This window comes from Halyomorpha halys, unplaced genomic scaffold (genome assembly GCF_000696795.3).
Source record: "Halyomorpha halys isolate HHAL.00 unplaced genomic scaffold, Hhal_1.1 Scaffold116.1, whole genome shotgun sequence".
In the NCBI taxonomy this organism is placed as follows: domain Eukaryota; kingdom Metazoa; phylum Arthropoda; class Insecta; order Hemiptera; family Pentatomidae; genus Halyomorpha; species Halyomorpha halys.
Window position 1 is genome coordinate 916,989 of NW_027105704.1, and position 19,755 is coordinate 936,743.

The 19,755-nt window shown below is 28.4% G+C and overlaps 2 protein-coding genes and 1 long non-coding RNA gene across 3 annotated transcripts in view; 1 reads left to right on the forward strand and 2 right to left on the reverse strand.

Moving 5' to 3' along the window:
* LOC136797220 (uncharacterized) overlaps positions 1-4,161 on the reverse strand; it is a 4,529-nt gene extending 368 nt beyond the window's left edge. The window contains exon 1 of the long non-coding RNA XR_010845059.1: positions 4,023-4,161. This is a non-coding gene — a long non-coding RNA (uncharacterized lncRNA). The remainder of the gene's footprint in view (positions 1-4,022) is intronic.
* On the reverse strand, positions 162-3,974 carry unc-45 (unc-45 myosin chaperone). The gene has a single exon (XM_014416199.3). It carries the CDS (start codon positions 3,721-3,723, stop codon positions 895-897), a length of 2,829 nt encoding a protein of 942 aa, XP_014271685.1. The 5' UTR covers positions 3,724-3,974; the 3' UTR covers positions 162-894.
* A 92-nt stretch (positions 4,162-4,253) lies between the features above and the next one.
* Positions 4,254-17,882, forward strand: Gpdh1 (Glycerol-3-phosphate dehydrogenase 1). The gene is made up of 9 exons (XM_014416200.2): positions 4,254-4,414; positions 4,500-4,677; positions 6,832-6,972; positions 8,858-8,999; positions 9,636-9,748; positions 10,501-10,731; positions 12,501-12,607; positions 14,076-14,168; positions 15,617-17,882. The coding sequence occupies exons 1-9, from the start codon at positions 4,365-4,367 to the stop codon at positions 15,642-15,644; spliced, it is 1,083 nt and encodes a 360-aa protein (XP_014271686.1). The 5' UTR covers positions 4,254-4,364; the 3' UTR covers positions 15,645-17,882.
* The last annotated feature ends 1,873 nt before the right edge of the window (positions 17,883-19,755 follow it).

Below are 19,755 nucleotides of genomic sequence, written 5' to 3' on the forward strand. Positions count from 1 at the left end.
TCCAAATTTGTCACTCCATATATATATATATACTTAAAGGAACTCTTTAAAAATTAATAAGAAAGAAATAATTTGAATATTAAGAGGATCAAAATTTAATATCAACCTTTAAAAATTTAAGAGGATATTAAGGATTCAACTTTAAAATAAAATTAACACTATAGGTTATGGATAACTGTATTACTATAATTTTATAATTTGTATAACAATAACATAAATATAACTTGTCAAGGAACTATATAGTTCTACATGAGCATTAATAAAAAGGTTAATTAAATAATTAAAACTTTAAAAAATCTCTATACCGTTAAAATACTATATACATCATAATAATGTTATATATACAAATATAATACACCTTTAAAAAATAATTTACTATAATACAATAATTGTACAAAAATAATTTAATTAGATATTAATGGTTAGTTATATCACTGATTTGCTTTAATAGTAGCACATCTGACAGTTTTGATATTATTTAGAATTCGACTATAGACTGGAGTTACTTTCTCTATCGAAATCATCCTACAGCCTTTGGTTACAAAGTAACCTCAGTCTATGGTAAAACTACGTCAAATAATATTTAAAAGAACTTTCTTTTGTCAGATGTGCCAGTGTTAAAACAAAGCAGTGAGATGTGAGTTAAGATGGTCTGGTTTGCAATCAAGAAAAAGAATTTAGTAAAAATTAAGTTGAAATCATTTATTAACTGCCAAATGAAGGTTCTAAATAAATAGTGAAAACTATTAATTTTTTTCTAGACCATAACCAGAACAGCTTCCTTCTTGAAAATAATTTAACATAATTATTGCTTTTATCATTAATGTAACTTCATAATACATTGGTCTTAATATCTACTCATTAAATTCATTAGAATAGTTTATAATTAACATTTCAATCATCATCATTATCACCAACATCATCACGACTTTTTATCACTTTCCAATTCTTGGCTGCATCAAGGGCATCTTGAGCAATATTCTTTATCTTCTTTTTCTCTTCCTCATCAATAAGCGTAAAAGCCATTAAAATCTCCATTATATCTGTTTCAATTACTTTCTCTGCCAGTTCTTTGCTAGCAGAGATAATATTATTAACAATAACCACAGCACGTTGTTGAATATCAACATTTGGATGACCTAGGATCATGTGAAATATTTCCAGCCAAGACTCAACATCAAATATTTTCTTACAACATTTTTTACTAGCAGAGGTCAACATCGCTAACGCTCCAGAAGCAGCTTTCATGGTTTCTTCATCTTCTTCTCCAGACAGCAATACCATGAACTTTAACTTATCATTATTACCTTCATACAATTCAACAACTTGAGGTGAAATAACCATGTTAGTCATTACTTGTGTTGCAGCTCGACGTAACATTTCATGATCTTCATACATCATTGCCTCAATTTTTGGAATACCACCTTCCTTTAAAATAAGAGTACGAACAGATTCGTTCATAAAAGCTAAATTACAAAGAGCAAGAAGTGCTTCTAAGTTTTCCAAAGCATTACATTCTGGATGTAGCAATGCTAGTAATGGGCGAACAACCTCCATACACCTTTGACCAGGAAAAGCAACAGCTGGATCCATTGTAATTCCAAGTCGAGCAAGAGCTTGTGAAGAATTTCTTATACCTTTTTCGGTTCCTGCATAAGTCAATTTCAAAAGGGCCTTCACAGCACCTTGCTGTACCATTATTCCTCTTAAATCTACTTGGGATGCTAAAGTATTAAATAATCTAGCAATCATTTCTTTTGAACTATCAGATTCTGTTTTTGCTAGTGAAACTAAAGCATTTATGGCTCCTTCCTTTACAATAATGGCACAACGTTGAGAAACAAAATCTGGATCATCAAGTTCATGTTCCTGAGGAATATGATGTTTAGCAAACTTTGCTAGCTCAACTAGCTCCGGCAGTACCTCCTGTTTATCATAAGCATTAACAATATTGACTAAAGTAGTAACAACACCATAAACAGCTGCTTCATTTCCTGATTTAGCAAGGTCCAAAAGTGCCCTAAGGGCCGGTCTGTCATTGACAAGTTTTTCTTTTACATCAGCATCTAAAGTAAGATAAGATAAACCTTCAGCAGCCCAACGACGTGTTTCCTGATCTTTAGACTTACTTACAAGAAATTTCTTACATGCTTCTGCCAGCCTTGTGGTAGCGCCATCAGCAAAAGGCCTTATTGAAGCATCAGTGCCTCCTGAACTTCCTAATTTGCATAAACCAACCAAAGCACGAACTCTAATGCTAAGATCTTTGGATTGATAAAGTTTTTTCAAAATCTCAGCACCTTGACTAACTATAGTTTTAACTTTTTCCTTCTTAGAAGCAACAGCAATTATACATTCACAGGCAACTTTTTGTTGCAAAATGTCATCACTATTGGCCATTACAAGAACCATTTCCATCATACCTTCTCTTGAGAGAATGTTGTTACCAATTTCTATCGGTCCTAATAATAATGTTGTAATGGCAACAACAACACGTATTTTTGATTCTAATTCAGGGGTAATTAACTTGTCTTTAATGAAGTCATCAATGTTTTCCATATATTTTGCTCTTAATTCATCATAGTACATATTTTCATAAATTCGAGCTAAGCATATAGAGGTAAATTTTCTGGTAGATTCAGTTATTTCCATAGAAGATTCATATTTATATTCCTTAAGCTCACTGGCAACTTCCATTAGACGTTGAAGACCCTTGATTTTAACAAGTTGCTCAGCCCAATTAATAGCTTCATAATGAACATTTCTTGAAATGAGCTGAATAATAGCATCACGAGCTAGACCACTAACTGATCTACTCGTACAACCATACAACAAGCAAGTCAACAAAGTATCAATTTCTGCTTTATTTTCTTCTAACAGTTTTGGATCAGGCTTCTCTTCAATTTTTTCTTTCTTCCTTTCAATCCCTGCAAGGCTATTTAATACTTCTTGAATAGAATATTGAGCAGCATACACTTGCTCTTCATTATCGCAGTTCAAAATATCCAAGAACCAAGGAATACCCAAAATTTCTATTACTTTTTTAGTATTCTTTACACTATTAAAACAAAGCTGGCTGATTGTCCTAATACAACCCAAAATTATTTCATGATTTTTCTCAACTTTAAGCAATTGTGCAATCTTATTAACAACTCCAGCTTCAATTAAAAGTTCACTCCCTTTTCCTTCTTTACAAAGTGGTACAAAGTTGGTTATCGCTTTGATACGTTTCTCTTTATCTTCTTCCAGATTGAAAGCATACCGAAACATTTGTTGAACTTTATTTTCTGTTCGAGTATTTTCATAAGCACGCTGTTCCACAATTGTATGTAAACGAGACAAAATGGGCTGTATAATCTTGTTGCTAGGATCTAATTTAAAAATTAGCTTGGCATCTCTATAAGCCTCTTCAAACCTTCCTAAATTCTCAAAAGCTTGACATCTTCGATATAATGCTTTAGGATCATCCTGTATAATTTCTAGAGATGCATCACAATCTTCAACAGCTTTACTGTAATTAGATTGTTTTAAGTGGACAGCTGCACAATTCTTCAAAAGGACAGCCCTCTCATTTGAAAAATCTGATGTTAATTTGAGAGCAGATAAGTAACAGTTCAAAGCATGGTCTAAATCATTATTTTTGAACGCAAGATTACCTTCATCTTTTAATTCAGTAGATTTCTTCTCATTAGACTTATCACAGATTAAATCGGTTTCACTCATGATGAAATAAATCCACAAATACGATTAAGATTAAAGAAACACTGACTATAAGGCACAAGTAACTGGATACAATCGAAAAACCATCTATTTATGAGAAGATGGATCTAGAACAGATATTTTTAAACTTAAACTATCCTACTACCCATTTCATCAACTAGGGTCTTAGCAGATACAATGAACTACTACTAATTACAAATACATAACGAAATGTGTAATAAATGAATCATTTTAGTATTGATGGAAAACTTCAATTCCATTTTTAAAAACGTAAACAGATATACGAAATAATGGCCACTTACCTAATTGGGTGGCCCCAATTATCGTTCTTAAGATAGCAAGCTTTGGAAAAATTAAAAATCTAAATCTTAATCAATTAAAGTAAAAAAAAATAAAAAGGAACAGTGCAATTCAATTTATAATCAACAATCATTGTTTTAGAATTAATTCGATTTTTTTTTATCATCCTTGTTACTGAAATATCAGGTTAGCTAGACACATCTGAAGTCCAGTTCAAAATTTTGGAGGGGATGGTGGGGAGTCAAGGAGTGTGGGAGACTCACGAGGTTTAGTTGATAGTGGATGTTTGGGGTCTTAGGGTCGCTTGAGTTATTGGTAGGTTGTCGGCATATTAATTCTTAAAAATGACAACTAATAAAAATTCCAAAGTTACAATTGTAGGTTCCGGCAACTGGTGAGTATCAAACTATATTTTTGACATCTCATTACATTAGCACTTACCTTATACTTATTATATTGTGTTATTTTGCTGCCTAAAGGGGGTCTGCAATTGCTAAAATTGTTGGCCGAAATGCTAAGACACTACCAGAATTTAATCCAATTGTCACTATGTATGTTTATGAAGAAATGATTGATGGCAAGAAACTGACAGAAATAATTAATGAACAGCATGAAAATGTAAAATATCTTCCTGGCATTAAACTCCCCGATAATGTTGTAAGTATCTTCTTGTTTTTATTAATTACATATACATTGAGTGAGGAGTATATTCATTTTTTATCTGTTCCATTAGAATTGTATTTTAAAATCCATTATTATTTAAAATCATGAAATATCTAGTAAAGTTTAATTTTTTTTAACCTTTATGAGCTTATGATTTATTGTTTGTATCTTATCTTTTTAATAACATCATTGTTCAAGGACTTGTCTCTTCCTTATCATTTTAAACTGTATACCATTTTTTTAAAAAATCAAGTCAGAATTCTCAATTAAATTGATTGTTTAAAATAATGTTTGACATTATGTCCTTCATAATTGACTAAACTTTTGCATATAACTTTTTGAACAACTCGGTGACCTTGGCCGTTGCTTACATTAACTGCATGTACATGCCTTATAAAGCTGTTAAAGAAGCAAAAAATGTGTTAAATGTAGATAGGTCACTTTCAAGGTCTGCTTGTACTATATTCATAATGAATGATCATTAGCAAGGTCATATGTTGCTAAACTGGCAGTTAATTAAATTTACCCATTGTTACTATTGTAGTATCTATTGATTAAAAAATATCAATCTTCTGTTCTAAGAATATGTTTTATGCACCCCTAAAATAAAGAATAATAAAAACTTCAAGGATAGTTAAAAGTTTTACTCATTTAATTAGCATAGGAGATGCGAAAATATATTATTCAATTGATTGATTATTTACTTTTGAATTACACTGTGTTCTGTATTGATTAAAATTTTACTAAATGTGTTAGTATTCCAAAATAAATATGCAGTTGTCATTACAAGGACTATCTTTCTATTTTAACTGTCAATGCAATTTTTTACTTTTAATATTATTCAGAGTTTATAATTCTAATTAATATTTTGCCAACAAAATCTCTATTATTACCTATGGAATTAAAGATCTCTTTATATATACATTTAAATCCAATGTATGAAAATATTTTAACCCTTTTATTTTAATATTTAAACAGATTTTTTCTTTGTAACAATTTTTAAACTACTTTAGTTTAAATGATTTGGTATTATATTCACCTGTATGTAGTTATATTTCTTTTTCATGTTGGCAAAATAGTTATATTCCTCTTTAACTATGTATCTGTTTAATAATTGTTTTAATTATAAATAAAACATAAAAACACCCATTCTAATTACTGACTATTCCTTTATTTTTACTTACATGCTGGTATTAAAAACAATTATCCCCGATCCATTATAAGCTCCCAAATGTAAATAGACTGCTTGTATAAATATGCTGTTGATAGAGCCTCAACATGAAATTTGAATGAATTCCAAGCTTAAAGGGTTACTTGTGCTTATTGTTTGTAAGAGGCTATTATATTCACTGATCTGCGATTATTCTTTGCTTCCTATTTATGGTATATCTACCTGATCGATTAATAAATCTATAGGCTTCAAATATAGCTAACTCTTTGTCTACTAGAACAGTTGTCTATCAATATTTTCCTCTGAAATAAGATTCATAACTTTTTTTAACAAAGGTCAGTCAGGCTATTCTCGCCATGTCAGCCCAATTTCTTTTGAACATCAAAATCTTTGTCATACTAATGCTTTATGCCATTATTTCTACTGATAATTCTGCCTTGTCTGCAAGGTCACATTCATTATTCATCAATTCAATAGTACATTACTTTTTCATTCATTAGTCCCATACTACATTTTAATACAGTATAACTGATTATTTTATTTAATCAATTAATAATTTTGATATATTAATTCTTTTGAAATATAATCTTCATTTTTATTTTCTCTGGATTTTCATTTATTGATATTTCAAAATCTTTTCTTCATATTCAAGAATACAATACCTTTTCTTAAACTCTCTTGTCAATTCTCCATATAATTATATTTTGACCTAACTATATACATGGTGATTATTCTCATTTAAACTTTCTACATTATCACATAATTTATAATTTTATGAATTATAGGAAAGTTCATTTAAATAAAATCTTTTGCTACTCGTAAATGTATATAAGTCTGTGTGATCAGGCTAATGAGGGTGAGAGAGAAGAGAGGTCTTTATTAGACTTAAGGTTATATATGAAAATTTGTATTACAAATGATGTTATGAAAGCTTTTTTTGTTATTTAATTTAAACTCTTATGATTTTTATTTTTCAGGTTGCTGAGCCTGATCTCATTAAAGCATGTGAAGCTGCTGACATTCTTGTTTTCGTGCTTCCTCACCAGTTCATTCCAAAAATATGTTGTATGCTAAAAGGCAAAATTAAATCAAATGCAATTGGTCTGTCTCTTATCAAGGTAACTATGAATATGACTATCAAGAATTCTTATACTTAACCTTTGCTCACATAATCTTATCATATTTTTAATGACCAAGGGTTACTTTCTTTTTTTTTTTTTTATCGGTGAATACTAAGGTTCAAAAAGTTTCTTTTATATTATCTTTCCATGACTAATGTTACCTAATATATATATATTTTTAACTTTTATAATTTGATAATTCAATGGCTAATGAGGTTGAGATCTTCCTCACTGATGTAGATTTATTATATGTTCTATAATTAATTTCATATCAACTATAGAATCCATTATTTTACAATAAAATATTTTATATTTTAAGTATCATATTTTTATTCCTTTTTTGCATTTATATCTTTATACATTTAAGTAATCTCTAAAGATAAATGAAAGATATATTAAAATCATTAATTGTTGACCAACTTTAGTATAGTATCAATGTTTTATTGAGTCTTATACAGTACTTAATATAAGATCGCTCCTATGGTACTTAAGTTAGAATTTTTATCTGTTAAATGAAGGGTCCCCATGATCCTTTAGGATGTTTTCTAAAGTGAAATTAGAAAGAAATTAGTTTCAGCAAGTGACTCTACATCTGAAATTATATTTGCCTGTATCTACTACTCATATGGTTAAAACTTACTCAGTTGGTTTCATCTCTTTCAAATTTTGAATTTCTTTTATTTAATTTTTTTTTATTCATAGTTAGTATTCAAACAGATTAAGGGAAAACATGAACCACATCTATTTTTATTGAGTTGCTTAAACTTGCAATTAAAAAAAAAAAATCAGGAATATGATTTTAATACTTCAAAAGATAATAAATAATAAACTCATCACTTTAGGTACATATCGTCTTAATCATTGTTTTGCAGTGCTGGGTTTTAAACTTACGAGACACATAAGTAAAGTGTCATTAGAACAGAATTCATTGAGGAAAGGGGAAAGCGTAATTTGCTCATGCAATTTTGAAATAAAGATCTGCAGAAGAAAATAGTTTTACACATATGTTAGGAGAAGTAGTGGACAGAATTTGATAAAATCGATATGGGACCAATAAGATACCAGCCTGGACAATCTTTCAAAATTTCATTAAAATTAGATTAACGGTTTAATTGATAAGGCTTGAACTCAAATTTTACTAAAGGCAGACGTATGTGGAACTAAATTTAGTCCTTTATATCTAATAAGTTGTCACTTTTTATGTCCATGTTTTATTCTAAAGACTTATTTTTTTCATGGACCTCCACCAAATAAAATTCAACCTGCCTGGGCTGGATTCAATCTGTGCCAATGAAGATAAGCTGTTATGGTTAGGCCTTAATATACTCAGTTGGGGTGTTGAGAGCAAGGGAAGATACTGACAATGCGCAGGAACATTGTCTCCTTGAAATATTGCTTTATTCTGATTGTCCTAAGCACGCTGCTTCTCTTTTTAACCCTTTTTAACCCCCTGCTGTTTTCAGTTGTTAATATTATTTCTCATTGTCCATAACCCTACCATCAGAAACGAGCTCAAAGTGCACCCTCTGAAGGGTTTCCTAATCTAGACTCATCTTCAAGGTTGTTGTTCCCAAAATTGAACCACCTGAAACAAAATGATGCACTGCATTTTCACATTCAAACATGCAAAGTTCCTCGACTGTTACTTTCAATTACTATCTTTTTTTTTTCAGTACTACCTCAGAACTTCAATTCATTCTATTTTCTTATATACATAGTATTTTTGTTTTCTAGACCTACTCTCCTTAGTGGTTTTCTGTTTATCTATTGAGTTACAAATTTCCTTTTTATATCTACTGAGTTTCCTATGTCTGTTGATCCACTACCTAATAAAGTGTAAAATCATTTAGATTTGTGTTCATGTTTATTTGTATGTAAACAGGGCTTTGTTACCAGTGAAGAGAAAGGGATCCAACTTGTATCCCATTTAATTCACAGTATACTTGGAATTGAAGTTGCTGTTCTTATGGGCGCTAACATTGCTAATGAAGTAGCTAAAGAGGAATTCTGTGAAACTACAATTGGTAAGGTCATTTCTAATTCATTATAGCACCATTGATGTACAGTAAAAGTAAGTAAATATATAATAATATAAAAATAAATATATAACAAGTAAATAAATAAATACTCAATTCTCAAAAATTTAAATCCTATAATATCATACATTTTTCCCTAACCCAATCAGAAATACTTGTTTCATTGAAATAAATATAATATGATGATTATCTCGAAATAATTTTGGAGACTTTTTAAATTGAAGGAGTAAATTATTTACTTTTGTGACTTGATAATTCATTCAAGACTTAACTATTAAAATCATAAATTATATTATTTGAACCTCTCTACTTTTCAATCTGATCTAGATTTCAACAAAATCTATTTAATAAAAGGAACTGTTAAATAAAACATTTTTGGCAATGTAAATATTGTGCAATTTTATTTACTTTTTTCCTATACTAAAAGTTTCTTATTAAGACAAGTATAATTTAATCATTCTTCCTTTTTTTCATTACTGGCATACTAATTTATCTATGGTGCTGGTTCTATTATTTATTATATTCCATTGAATTAGTGTTTTGTTTTTTACATCTAGAAATATTGAAAATTGAGGAGAATATATAATTTGTATGCATAATTAAAATTTATTTTATCTTGATTAGGCTGTAAGGACTCAAACAGTGGTCTCCTTTTGAAGAAACTAGTGCAATCAGAGAACTTCAGAGTAGTTGTTGTTGATGATTGTGAAACAGTAGAAGTTTGTGGTGGATTAAAGGTATGGTTTTTATTGAAAATATTTCTTTTAAAACAATTAATTTTTTTCGGAAGATTGATGATTGACCATCTGTGATAATAAGAGGAAGATGGTCCAGGCGTGTTCAAAGAAAAAACTCAAATAGTTTTATGCCTATTTGAGTTTTTTTTTTCTTTGACCACACCCAGACCTTCTTTGTTTTATAATTTATTTTCCCACCTTTGTAAAGTTATTTCTTCTTTACATTAAGTATTTTGTGAAAGTAGCATCTCCCTTATATTTCTTTTATGATTATGGATCCTTAGGGAGAATATAATTCTGGAACAATTTTGTTTTTTAGGATTTTTCAATTTTCCATGATGTTTGTTCAAATTGTCAAAAACTAAAAAAAAAAAAGTTTGTATTTTACACCTTAACGTTGAAACAAAAAAGATCCCGTTTTGAATTTATCTTAAAATCTACTTTACTATCACCGTCTGTAGAAAAATTATTCCATCTGATTGGTAATTCCTGAGTTGAGTACACTGGAGAAAATTAGAAAATTAATATTACCTTCAAAAAGCAGACCACATACACTGTTTTAGCCTTGGAAAAATCAGATCAAAATTTCAGAAATAAAGATTTTTGAAATAACGGATTTTTTAGTCAAAACATTTTATCAGACAATATTTTTTATTTGATGTATGATATGTATGTTATCTAATAATAAATAATTTAATTTAAAAAACTCGACTATGGAAATAACCTACCTTATCTTATCACTAATGTTACAGAATATAGTTGCATGTGCAGCTGGTTTTGCGGACGGTTTGGGTCTTGGTGACAACACTAAAGCAGCCATTATTAGACTTGGAATGATGGAGATGATAAATTTTGTAAAAATGTTTTATAAAAGTGGAAACATCAAAACATTTTTTGAAAGCTGTGGTCTTGCAGATTTGATAACCACATGTTATGGAGGCAGAAATAGAAGGTGCTCTGAAATATTTGTCAAAAGTGATAAAGTAAGTTTTTCTTTTTTCATTTTTTTTTTTTTTTTTACTAAGTCCTCTTTAAACTGTTTTTAAAAATTAAATATGCTTTGTTGTAACCTTTGGAAGAATCTCCCTCCCCCCCTCCCTGGGGTCTTCAACATTAGACAAAGTTATACTTGAAAGTCAAAACAATATTTCCTCTCAGTATTTTTTTTCCTATGCTCTGAGTGATATCCTGATCTAAGAGCTTTTAGTTTTATAGAAACAAAGTTCCATAAGTTGTGCATTTTCCGTATGTTTTTAAAAAGATTTCTAAGCAAGATCTCTGTGCTTTTTCATTTTATACCTTGCATGGTCCTAGAACCTCTCATAACAGCAGAAACACTGGTTGGCAATAACTCAACGGGCATCTCTGCTATAGTTCAGTAAGTTATACATGAGTATGTCTGACGAGACCCTGCAGGTTAGGAATGTAAATATTAAAAAAAATATCATTAAAACATATCAAAATAGTATTTTGATATATTTACGAAAAATATCGATATTTCGATATATCAGGACCTGATATTTTATCTTAAGCAAAATATGGAATTGATTCCAATATCGATATTGGAACAGATATTACTAAATATCAGTTAATTTGTGTAAATATGGTATTTGGCAAAGAAGGACAAACGTTGAACTGTTTGGGCTCTACAAGGAATGTAGCATCTCCCTATACATCAGGATACACTACTCTTAAAAAATTTGTTTTGGGTTTTCTAATTCATCGTCCTGCAATTTCAATTTATTGGAAAAACTATCAATATTTATCTAACATCCTTACTAAAGGTCTTAACAGGAGATGTATATCTCAGCCTCCTCCTGTGTGAAGAATCATTAAATAAGATGTTAAATAGGAAAGATTCTGCACTTCTGCCATAAAAGATCTTGGTAAGGCTTGCAGAGGACCCTAGAAAATTGTTCGGAAAGATATTATCACAGAGTGGAATTGATGGTAAGTAATAACCATGAAAGATGCTACTTTGAAAAAGTATTTCCCTACCGTCTAGACATATTGGGAAGTAACCCACCCCAAGCTTTGGCTTGGAAAGTGTATAGCTCCTCTGCGACCCTGATACATAATATCGGAGATGGCTAAGTATATCATCCAGGCCTGTACTTCCTTTGAGACACTAAGAAGGGTACTTGTCACTCTGGTGAGGCCACCAGGGTGAGCAATGTTTATGGCAATTTCTTAGGAAAATAAAATTTACTCACTGAGATCCCATCTTCATTCTTCATTGAAGGAATCGATTGTTACTTCTGCAATGATTTAATTACATGACTATCAATTTAATATTCTTAGAAACCTTAAAAGTAGTTCTTGGATGAGATGCGATGTGATATAAAATCATTTTTATTCTTTATTGAAGGAATCAGTGGTTAACTGTAGAATGATTCAATTATGTGGTTATCAATTTAATATTCTTTGTAACCTTGAAAGCAGTTTTTATTTAAATATAAATTTAAATTATGTAAAAAATTAATACAATTTTATTATCTAGTCCTTGGATGAGATAGGACGGGATATAAAATAAAATGTATACATTGATATTCCTTCTTCATTCTTTATTGATAGTATCAACTGTTGCTTGTTGAGTGATTTATTACTTAATTATCAATTTAATATTCTTTGTGACCTTAAAAGTAATTTTTATTTAATAATAATAAATTGTAAAGTAAAATTAATAAAAATAAAAAAGTAAAAGTAAAATCTATACATAAAGAATTAATAAAATTTTATTATTTTGTAATAGTCCTTGGATGACATAGAACGGGATATATTGAATGGACAGAAGCTTCAAGGCCCTTTAGCTGCAGAAGAGGTTGTCTATATGCTGGAACAGAAAGGGGTAACACAGAGGTATGTTAATCAACTGGTTAATCTATATAAGTTATGATAAACTGGTTTAATTATTAAAGTTAGGAATAGTTACAAGGGACAGTCTTTGCGATATTAAAGTTACACTTTTGGTTATGAACTATAAAGATTTCTTTTCTTGTGCTCTTAAGTATTTTTTGTGTGTAGTATAGATACATTTTTTGCTATAAAAATTAGTTTTTTAGGGTTTCTCAAAGTGGGAATAATGAATATCAACTTTGTTCCTGCCAATAATACAATAGTTGAACAAAAAATAATTATACTGAAATCAGGAGAGATCGGTTGGTCTCAAATTTTTTGAGAATGAAAACTGGTTATTAATTTCAAATAAACAAAATTAAAGGTAGTTTAGAGGTTGATTTTTTGAAAAATTTTCATTTATGTCCTATTAAGACCTGATTGATATTAAAGACCATCACATTTTACGATAACATACCGAGTTTAATCAAACTTTGTTCCTGCCTAGAATTCAACCGAGTAAATACAAATGTTATTGGCAGAGATCAGTTGTTCTCAGCGTCTTCCAATTCCAATTCCAACTCCAGTCTCTATTTTTTCTTTATTCTCCTTTAGTTATTGATCAAATTCTACTAAACTATTTCAGTGAAGATAAGCTAGCTGATACTAAAGATCACAAGTTTTACTGTGACTTACTGAGTTTTATATTACTTCAATTTTTAATAATTTTCAATTTGTACATGCATTTACTTAGTTGATTTTCATATCTTTTACTTCACTTTTATTTATTTGCTTCATTCATTTTTAATGTTTTATTATATTTCCACACAGTTTCAATATTATTGTAACATTACACTATAAAGTGTGTTCAATACTAATTGTGTACTTACATGACCTGTTATCTTTTGTTTCCAGTTATTCCATATAGTAATCAAATCATATTACTGGGTCTGAAAGATCCACCTGTTTTGTTGTGGGTTAAGTAATAATACAGGATGGACTGCATTACACTTCTTTTTGCCTACCATTAATACAACAGTAGTATTTGTTAGAGTATAAAATGTGTGTTTTATTTAAGTGGTAAAATTTTTGAACCAATCAGGCCAATTGATTTTTCGCATATGTTTTCTGGATTGTGGACCACTTTAGAATCTGTTGAACTGAGACTGGAATTTGTAGTTTGCTAAATTACCAAGCTGGAGGAAGCTCGCCTTTTCTGCTCTTGTCTGATATTTGGGTCTTCTGCAATAAAATTTATAATGCTACATAAGATTTTAACTTAATTTTTGTAAAGAAACTGGTTTATTTGTCTATCGGATTTACTTACTCCAGGTTGAGCAGAAAATGCAAGATATCTAAACCTTCCCTACTCTTTTTATGGGTATGGAATAAACCAAACAAATGTATTTACGTCAAAATAGTTGTTATTTATATCAATTTTTTAGTGTGATTTTAGCATTAAGTACTATTTAAATTCATTTTTCTTTTGCAGCTTTCCTCTCTTCTCTGCTGTTAATAAAATTTTCAAGCGTAGTATACCCCCAGCGAAGTTGATTGAAATGCTGAGAGAACATCCAGTCCATCAGTAAGTTAGAAGAATGAAAAAAAATTTTGTTTGTTTTAGTGCCATTTACCAAACCCTCCTACTTTCAGTTGTTACTACTTTTAGCTTGTCTATAGTTATTTGTTATTTTAATTATGGATGTTTTATTAGGAATTAGTTTTTATTTTCCTATTGAGTTTCTAATAATTGTTATGTAGAAGTTGAAACTCTATTGTTAAATTTGTTTTTATTATTTTAGTAAATTTCCTCTTAAAATTTTAAGTAAAACTTGAGATATAATTTGATCAAATAACTTTGATGAAAAAAGTTTTGATTTAGCAAAGGAATCCAAATTCCTTGTAAGGAATGGCTACCTTCCCCTCTCCCTATGACCTTAACAACTTGGACAGAAATTATGATTAGCACAAAATGTATTATTTTTATAACAGCAATTTTATAACTTCTTCAGAAATAAAGTTATTACAATCTTTTTATAAAGCTCATAAGCAATCAAAGAAAGAATTAAATTGACTTTCAGTTAATAGGGTTAAGTCCTCTTAACACATTATTTACAAGATTAGACCTACATCTAAGTTGGTTTAGTTGTTAAGTCTAAAAAAAAAAAAAATAGAAAAAAATTCAAATTCTTACTTTGTCAATCAACTATCTTGATTTAAAATATATCATTAAATTCATAAATCTTAATTCAACGCTTTTACTTTTTTAGTCTTCCACTATCGATTAATGTCTTCTAAGTAATAATCTCAATTCATTGCAACTGTATATTATTTCATCCTTATTTGCCCTTACACTGTGGCAAAGAACAATTGTTAAATTTGTTATAATTGTCAACAGTTCAGGAAGTTTGCTCAGCCAGTCACTCATATTTTAAAAGTTTCCTCATATGACATAGACAAACTAAATTTCTTTGCATGGATATAATTTTTTTTTTAATTTTATTTCGCTTTTTAGTAAAATATTTTCTTTTTATTCATCCCACCTAGCTATTGTTTTTATAATCTGATAATTTCAATTTTAAAATAATGCTACTTAATTTTAGAGAAGGATATTTAGAACTGCTATTTGAAAGAAAAGAAAAAGAAGCAGAACAAAGATAATAATATATTTATTTGTTTTTAATGTAATATTGTACATTTATTTTTTTAAATTATATTTATAATTTTTTTTGTTAATTAATATAGCACAAAAACAATGTGATTTTATTTTTTATGACCCTTGTATTTGTCACCCACATTTGTACTCTGGTGTGCTATTAACAATTTTAGTAACTGTGTAATGCAAATTATGTTTATTGCTTGCTTACTTAATTTATTTTTATTGTCTGGATGTGCATGTCTGTGTTATGTGTAGTAACCATTTAATAAATTAACATTTTTTAATGTATTTTGGCTATTGTCCAACAGCTTGAGCATGAATTCTGCAGTATTAATACTTTTTTTTTTTATACTAACTTTGTTTATGATTACCAGGGACGTGAGAATCAAGAGTTCTTTATAGTTGATGAGAAGATATAGTTAAGTTAGTAAATGGTCTTAAATTAATTTTATTTTTTTAAACAAACAGCTATAACCATTTCAATAATGCTCAATCCATGAATGAGTGAGATTACTAGACTGTTTAGATTTAGTATTGGTATTTAGTTTGATTAATTTAATAATTGAATAATCTGGTCTTCCCAAACTATAACCAAATTGATTATTTGAGCCACTGAATGCAAAAGTAGTGCGAGTTAAAACAGATGTTCCATTATAACCAACACTTTAGGGGAAATTCTACAAGGTATTTGGTAAGGAATAAGAGAAATAAATAAAGTGCTGAGGAATCACTGAGTCAGTAAAACAATACAAAATTGAAAGATTGTACACTTACATCATCATATTTTTAAAGGAATGTTTATTTTGAATTACATTAAATTGGTCTGATAAATTTAACTTCATTATATATTAATATACATATCATTTATATATTTAGTTTTTTTATTGCATTTTAATTTTTTTATATAATCCCTGGATTAACCAGTTATTTCTCAGTCCTAATTTAGAAAGATAAGGAGTGTTTATTGTATTCGGGTTCACTAGGATCTTGAACTATTATCAGCTCTCACTGCAAAATGTTGCATTAAATCTTTGTAAACTCGATAAAAGATTAGGATATTATTCTTATACATGTATAGCCAAAATATGTAAGAATAGTAGTCCAATGTATTATGAGGAATCAAAATTAAACTTGAAAAAAACATAATGTAAATGTGAATTCCAAAAAATCTTCAAATTAAACAATACTGTTTTGAAATATTGGAAGATTGAAATAAAATTATTATTAAAATTCAAAAATTATATGCATGGAAAATACATATGGTGTTTGCGTGATAAATGAGTTCTAAAGCTATTCTCGTGAAATATTTGGCTGTTATTGGACTATAAAGAAAATATCTGGAGTGTCCTACCTCACAACTTCCCTTCCAAGTTTAGATGCAATGATCAATACCAAATTGGTTTGCTGTTTCTTCCCTAATATTGGTATGATTGAGATGTTGGTAGTCATGGGGAAACGGAGAGCATGTCTGATTATTTTTTCCTTGATTTAGAGTTTTTTTTTAGCATTATAGACAATTTCATTGTCATTCAAATGAGGTTCTGTAGTATTTTGAGAGAATTATAGTTTTCGAGTTGGTCAATGGGTTTTTATTGGAACATCTCAGAATATTTTTTAAAAATATGGATCAAAAGCCTAATATGCTGTATCTTTGCTAATATTGGTGCAGTTTAAACTTTTTTTTTTGTTAAAGAACTTTTTTATCTTTCAAATGTTAATCAACAACATTCATATTGTTATGTAAAATTATGCACAAATATAATTTACTGTCTGTCCTAACTTTTTTCATAATCAATAAAAATTATCAATGTTATATACATAACCATTTTTTTTTTTTTTAATTAAAAATGTAAACACTTTCATATATAAATAAAGTAGCATTTGTTGGATGTTTGGGAAGCACAGATTCAATAAATGAAGAGGACAATATTCATTTCATTTTGTGTATATTTCTAGTCAAAATTTATTTTATTTTGAATTAAATGTAATCAGTATTTGTTTAATGAATCCAATGTATATGCAAAATTGCAGTTCTGGGTATTCTAAATATTTATTTTTGTCAATCTTACCAACTTGTGAATACCATATAATATTTTACTTGGTCATCATTAATTCCTTTATTTTATTTTTTTAACTGAACCTCCCATCATTAAGGCTGGTTCATCAAAATTACAGAAAATGGATCAGATTGATATAGTTTTATAAATAAAAAATAATCTTCAAACAATTCATAATTAACTAACTTGATTAATAAATATATTTTTTTTAATATCCTTATTGGAATTTATAACTGTACAGATTAATAAATATGAAATCTAAATTGTAGTAATTCATAAATACAACACATAAATATAGTGTTTTATAGTTGTGATGGTTTAAGTTTGTCAGTTTTTAATAGTATGCTCTTAACTGCCATTTTAAGTGATTGTAAGTTTGCATTTATTGATTTGAATTGTAATATTAAGAAAGCAATGAATATGTTCATGTCCTAGATATATATAGTACAAACTTTTAACATTTGTCGATTGCTGTGATTGTATGATGTATTTTAAAGTGCTTCTTAGTATTATTAATTGACCTTTTATATATCCAATAACTAATTTTAAGATGTTTTAGAAGTGCATATATGGAAAATGGAAATAATATATTTTTTTACCATCCCAAAAAAAATTTATTTATCTTTCATGGTTGAACCCCATTCTTATCTCCCTACCATTTATGATTAAAAAAATATATAAAATATGGTCCAATACCAATAAATTGTTTAATCAACAGCCTGATGAACAAAGAGAAATTATCAAGATATTTTCTTCATTGAAATATAAAATATCGAATGAAATAATTTGGAATTGAAAAAAACAAAAATTCTTAATAACATTGTTCTGCATGCAAAATTTTTGGATTGAAATTAATGAGTATGTGGATACAGTAAAACCTTGATTATACACAATTTTACCAACTATTTTTCCAAATAAGCTTGCTGATGGGATAAAAAAATAATATTAATCTATTACAGAAGGGAAAATATAAAAACAAAGAACTGTTTTCAAAAAATGGGGGGGAAAAACATTGATTTTAGATAACATTTCAAATAAATGATCATGTTTAAAATAATGTTATGTAGTATACAATTCCTTAAGCTATGGAACCATATCTGTGTGCTAAAACCTCATAGGTTTAAAAAATTCTTTATGCATTTTGAAAAAATCAACACAAAGGAAGGATCTCGATTCTTAGTCAGAAAAAATAATATAGGTATCTTATCAAACAATGGATGAGAATTTTTTTAATGATTCATTAAATTTTTCTTATGGTATAAAAGTCATATTTTTTTATAAACTTACAAAGCATCACAGGTTAAATGACAATTTATACTTCCTTTCAACTACTATATTAATTAATTAAATTTTGTTACAAACAGCTTCTTTAAATTTTTAAAATGATTAATGCATTATGCTGAACTCTTTCTAAAGTTCATAATAAAAATAATAACTTGTAATATTGGTTATTATATAAGTTGGTAAAAATTGGTTTTGATTTATTCAGGTTACATTTATACATTGGGTTTTACTTAATAAAGAAAATTTATTAATGAGATTTATTTATAAACACTGTATTCTTCATGGCTTAGCTAACTATTGTATACCTGTAAGTTTCATCAACGCTGGTTTTTTTGTTAAAATGAGTGAGCGATCAGTCTATTCGGGAAGAATCAAATTAAGAGTGAGGGAGCCCTTAAACGTGTAAATTAACTAGTTTTTGGATATATTTGAAGACATTCCTTCAATTCTGGTTTTTGAGGGAGTCGAGTATTCCCATTAAACAGTGATTAAGCAATTCTCTATTCTTTAATATTCCATTTGGTTACGTTAGCTAATTAAATTAGATTTAAACTACAAGTCTTGCCAACTAAACATTTTACCATTAATTATAATTATGTTTTTATTTCTAGGTTTTAATAAATATTTGCCTCAAGTCTAAGCATGTTTTATTATCCATACTTACCATTTCATTTATTCCCCCAGTTTACTGAAATTTAAAAATTGAACCTTTATGATCACATCTTTGTTTTTTGAATGAACATAATAATTGATGAAAGAACATATAAATGAGGAGTTTCATATAAAAAGTTCTAATATATCCACTTCTTAAAAGAAAGCTTTTTCGGAAAATTAAAATTCTACAACCAAAACTTATTCAGTTTATTTCAAAATTAAAATTTTTCCTTACCAAATAGCTGTTAATAAAAGACATTTTCAATCAAATTTTGAGTTATCTACTTTAGATGCTCCCATCCTAATATTTTAAAAATCTTTCAAACAGATGTATCAACTTTTAATAGAAAACTCCTCATTGAGTTTTAATTTTTTATTTCTTTTAATAATTTTTATTTTGAAGGGATTTGGAATTTTGCATGAATTAACAGGATATATCAGTTATTGGGATATAAATAGTTGAATTCAACTATACTAATCTTACTTTGTTACTGACAAACCAATAGTAGATTTAACAT

Excerpts from the sequence above, each read along its gene's own strand:
- unc-45 (XM_014416199.3), bottom strand. The coding sequence starts at position 3,723 with ATGAGTGAAACCGATTTAATCTGTGATAAGTCTAATGAGAAGAAATCT.
- Gpdh1 (XM_014416200.2), top strand. The coding sequence starts at position 4,365 with ATGACAACTAATAAAAATTCCAAAGTTACAATTGTAGGTTCCGGCAAC. Across the intron at positions 4,678-6,831 it reads TTAAACTCCCCGATAATGTT|GTTGCTGAGCCTGATCTCAT; the intron begins GTAAGTATCTTC and ends TTTATTTTTCAG. Across the intron at positions 9,000-9,635 it reads ATTCTGTGAAACTACAATTG|GCTGTAAGGACTCAAACAGT; the intron begins GTAAGGTCATTT and ends TATCTTGATTAG.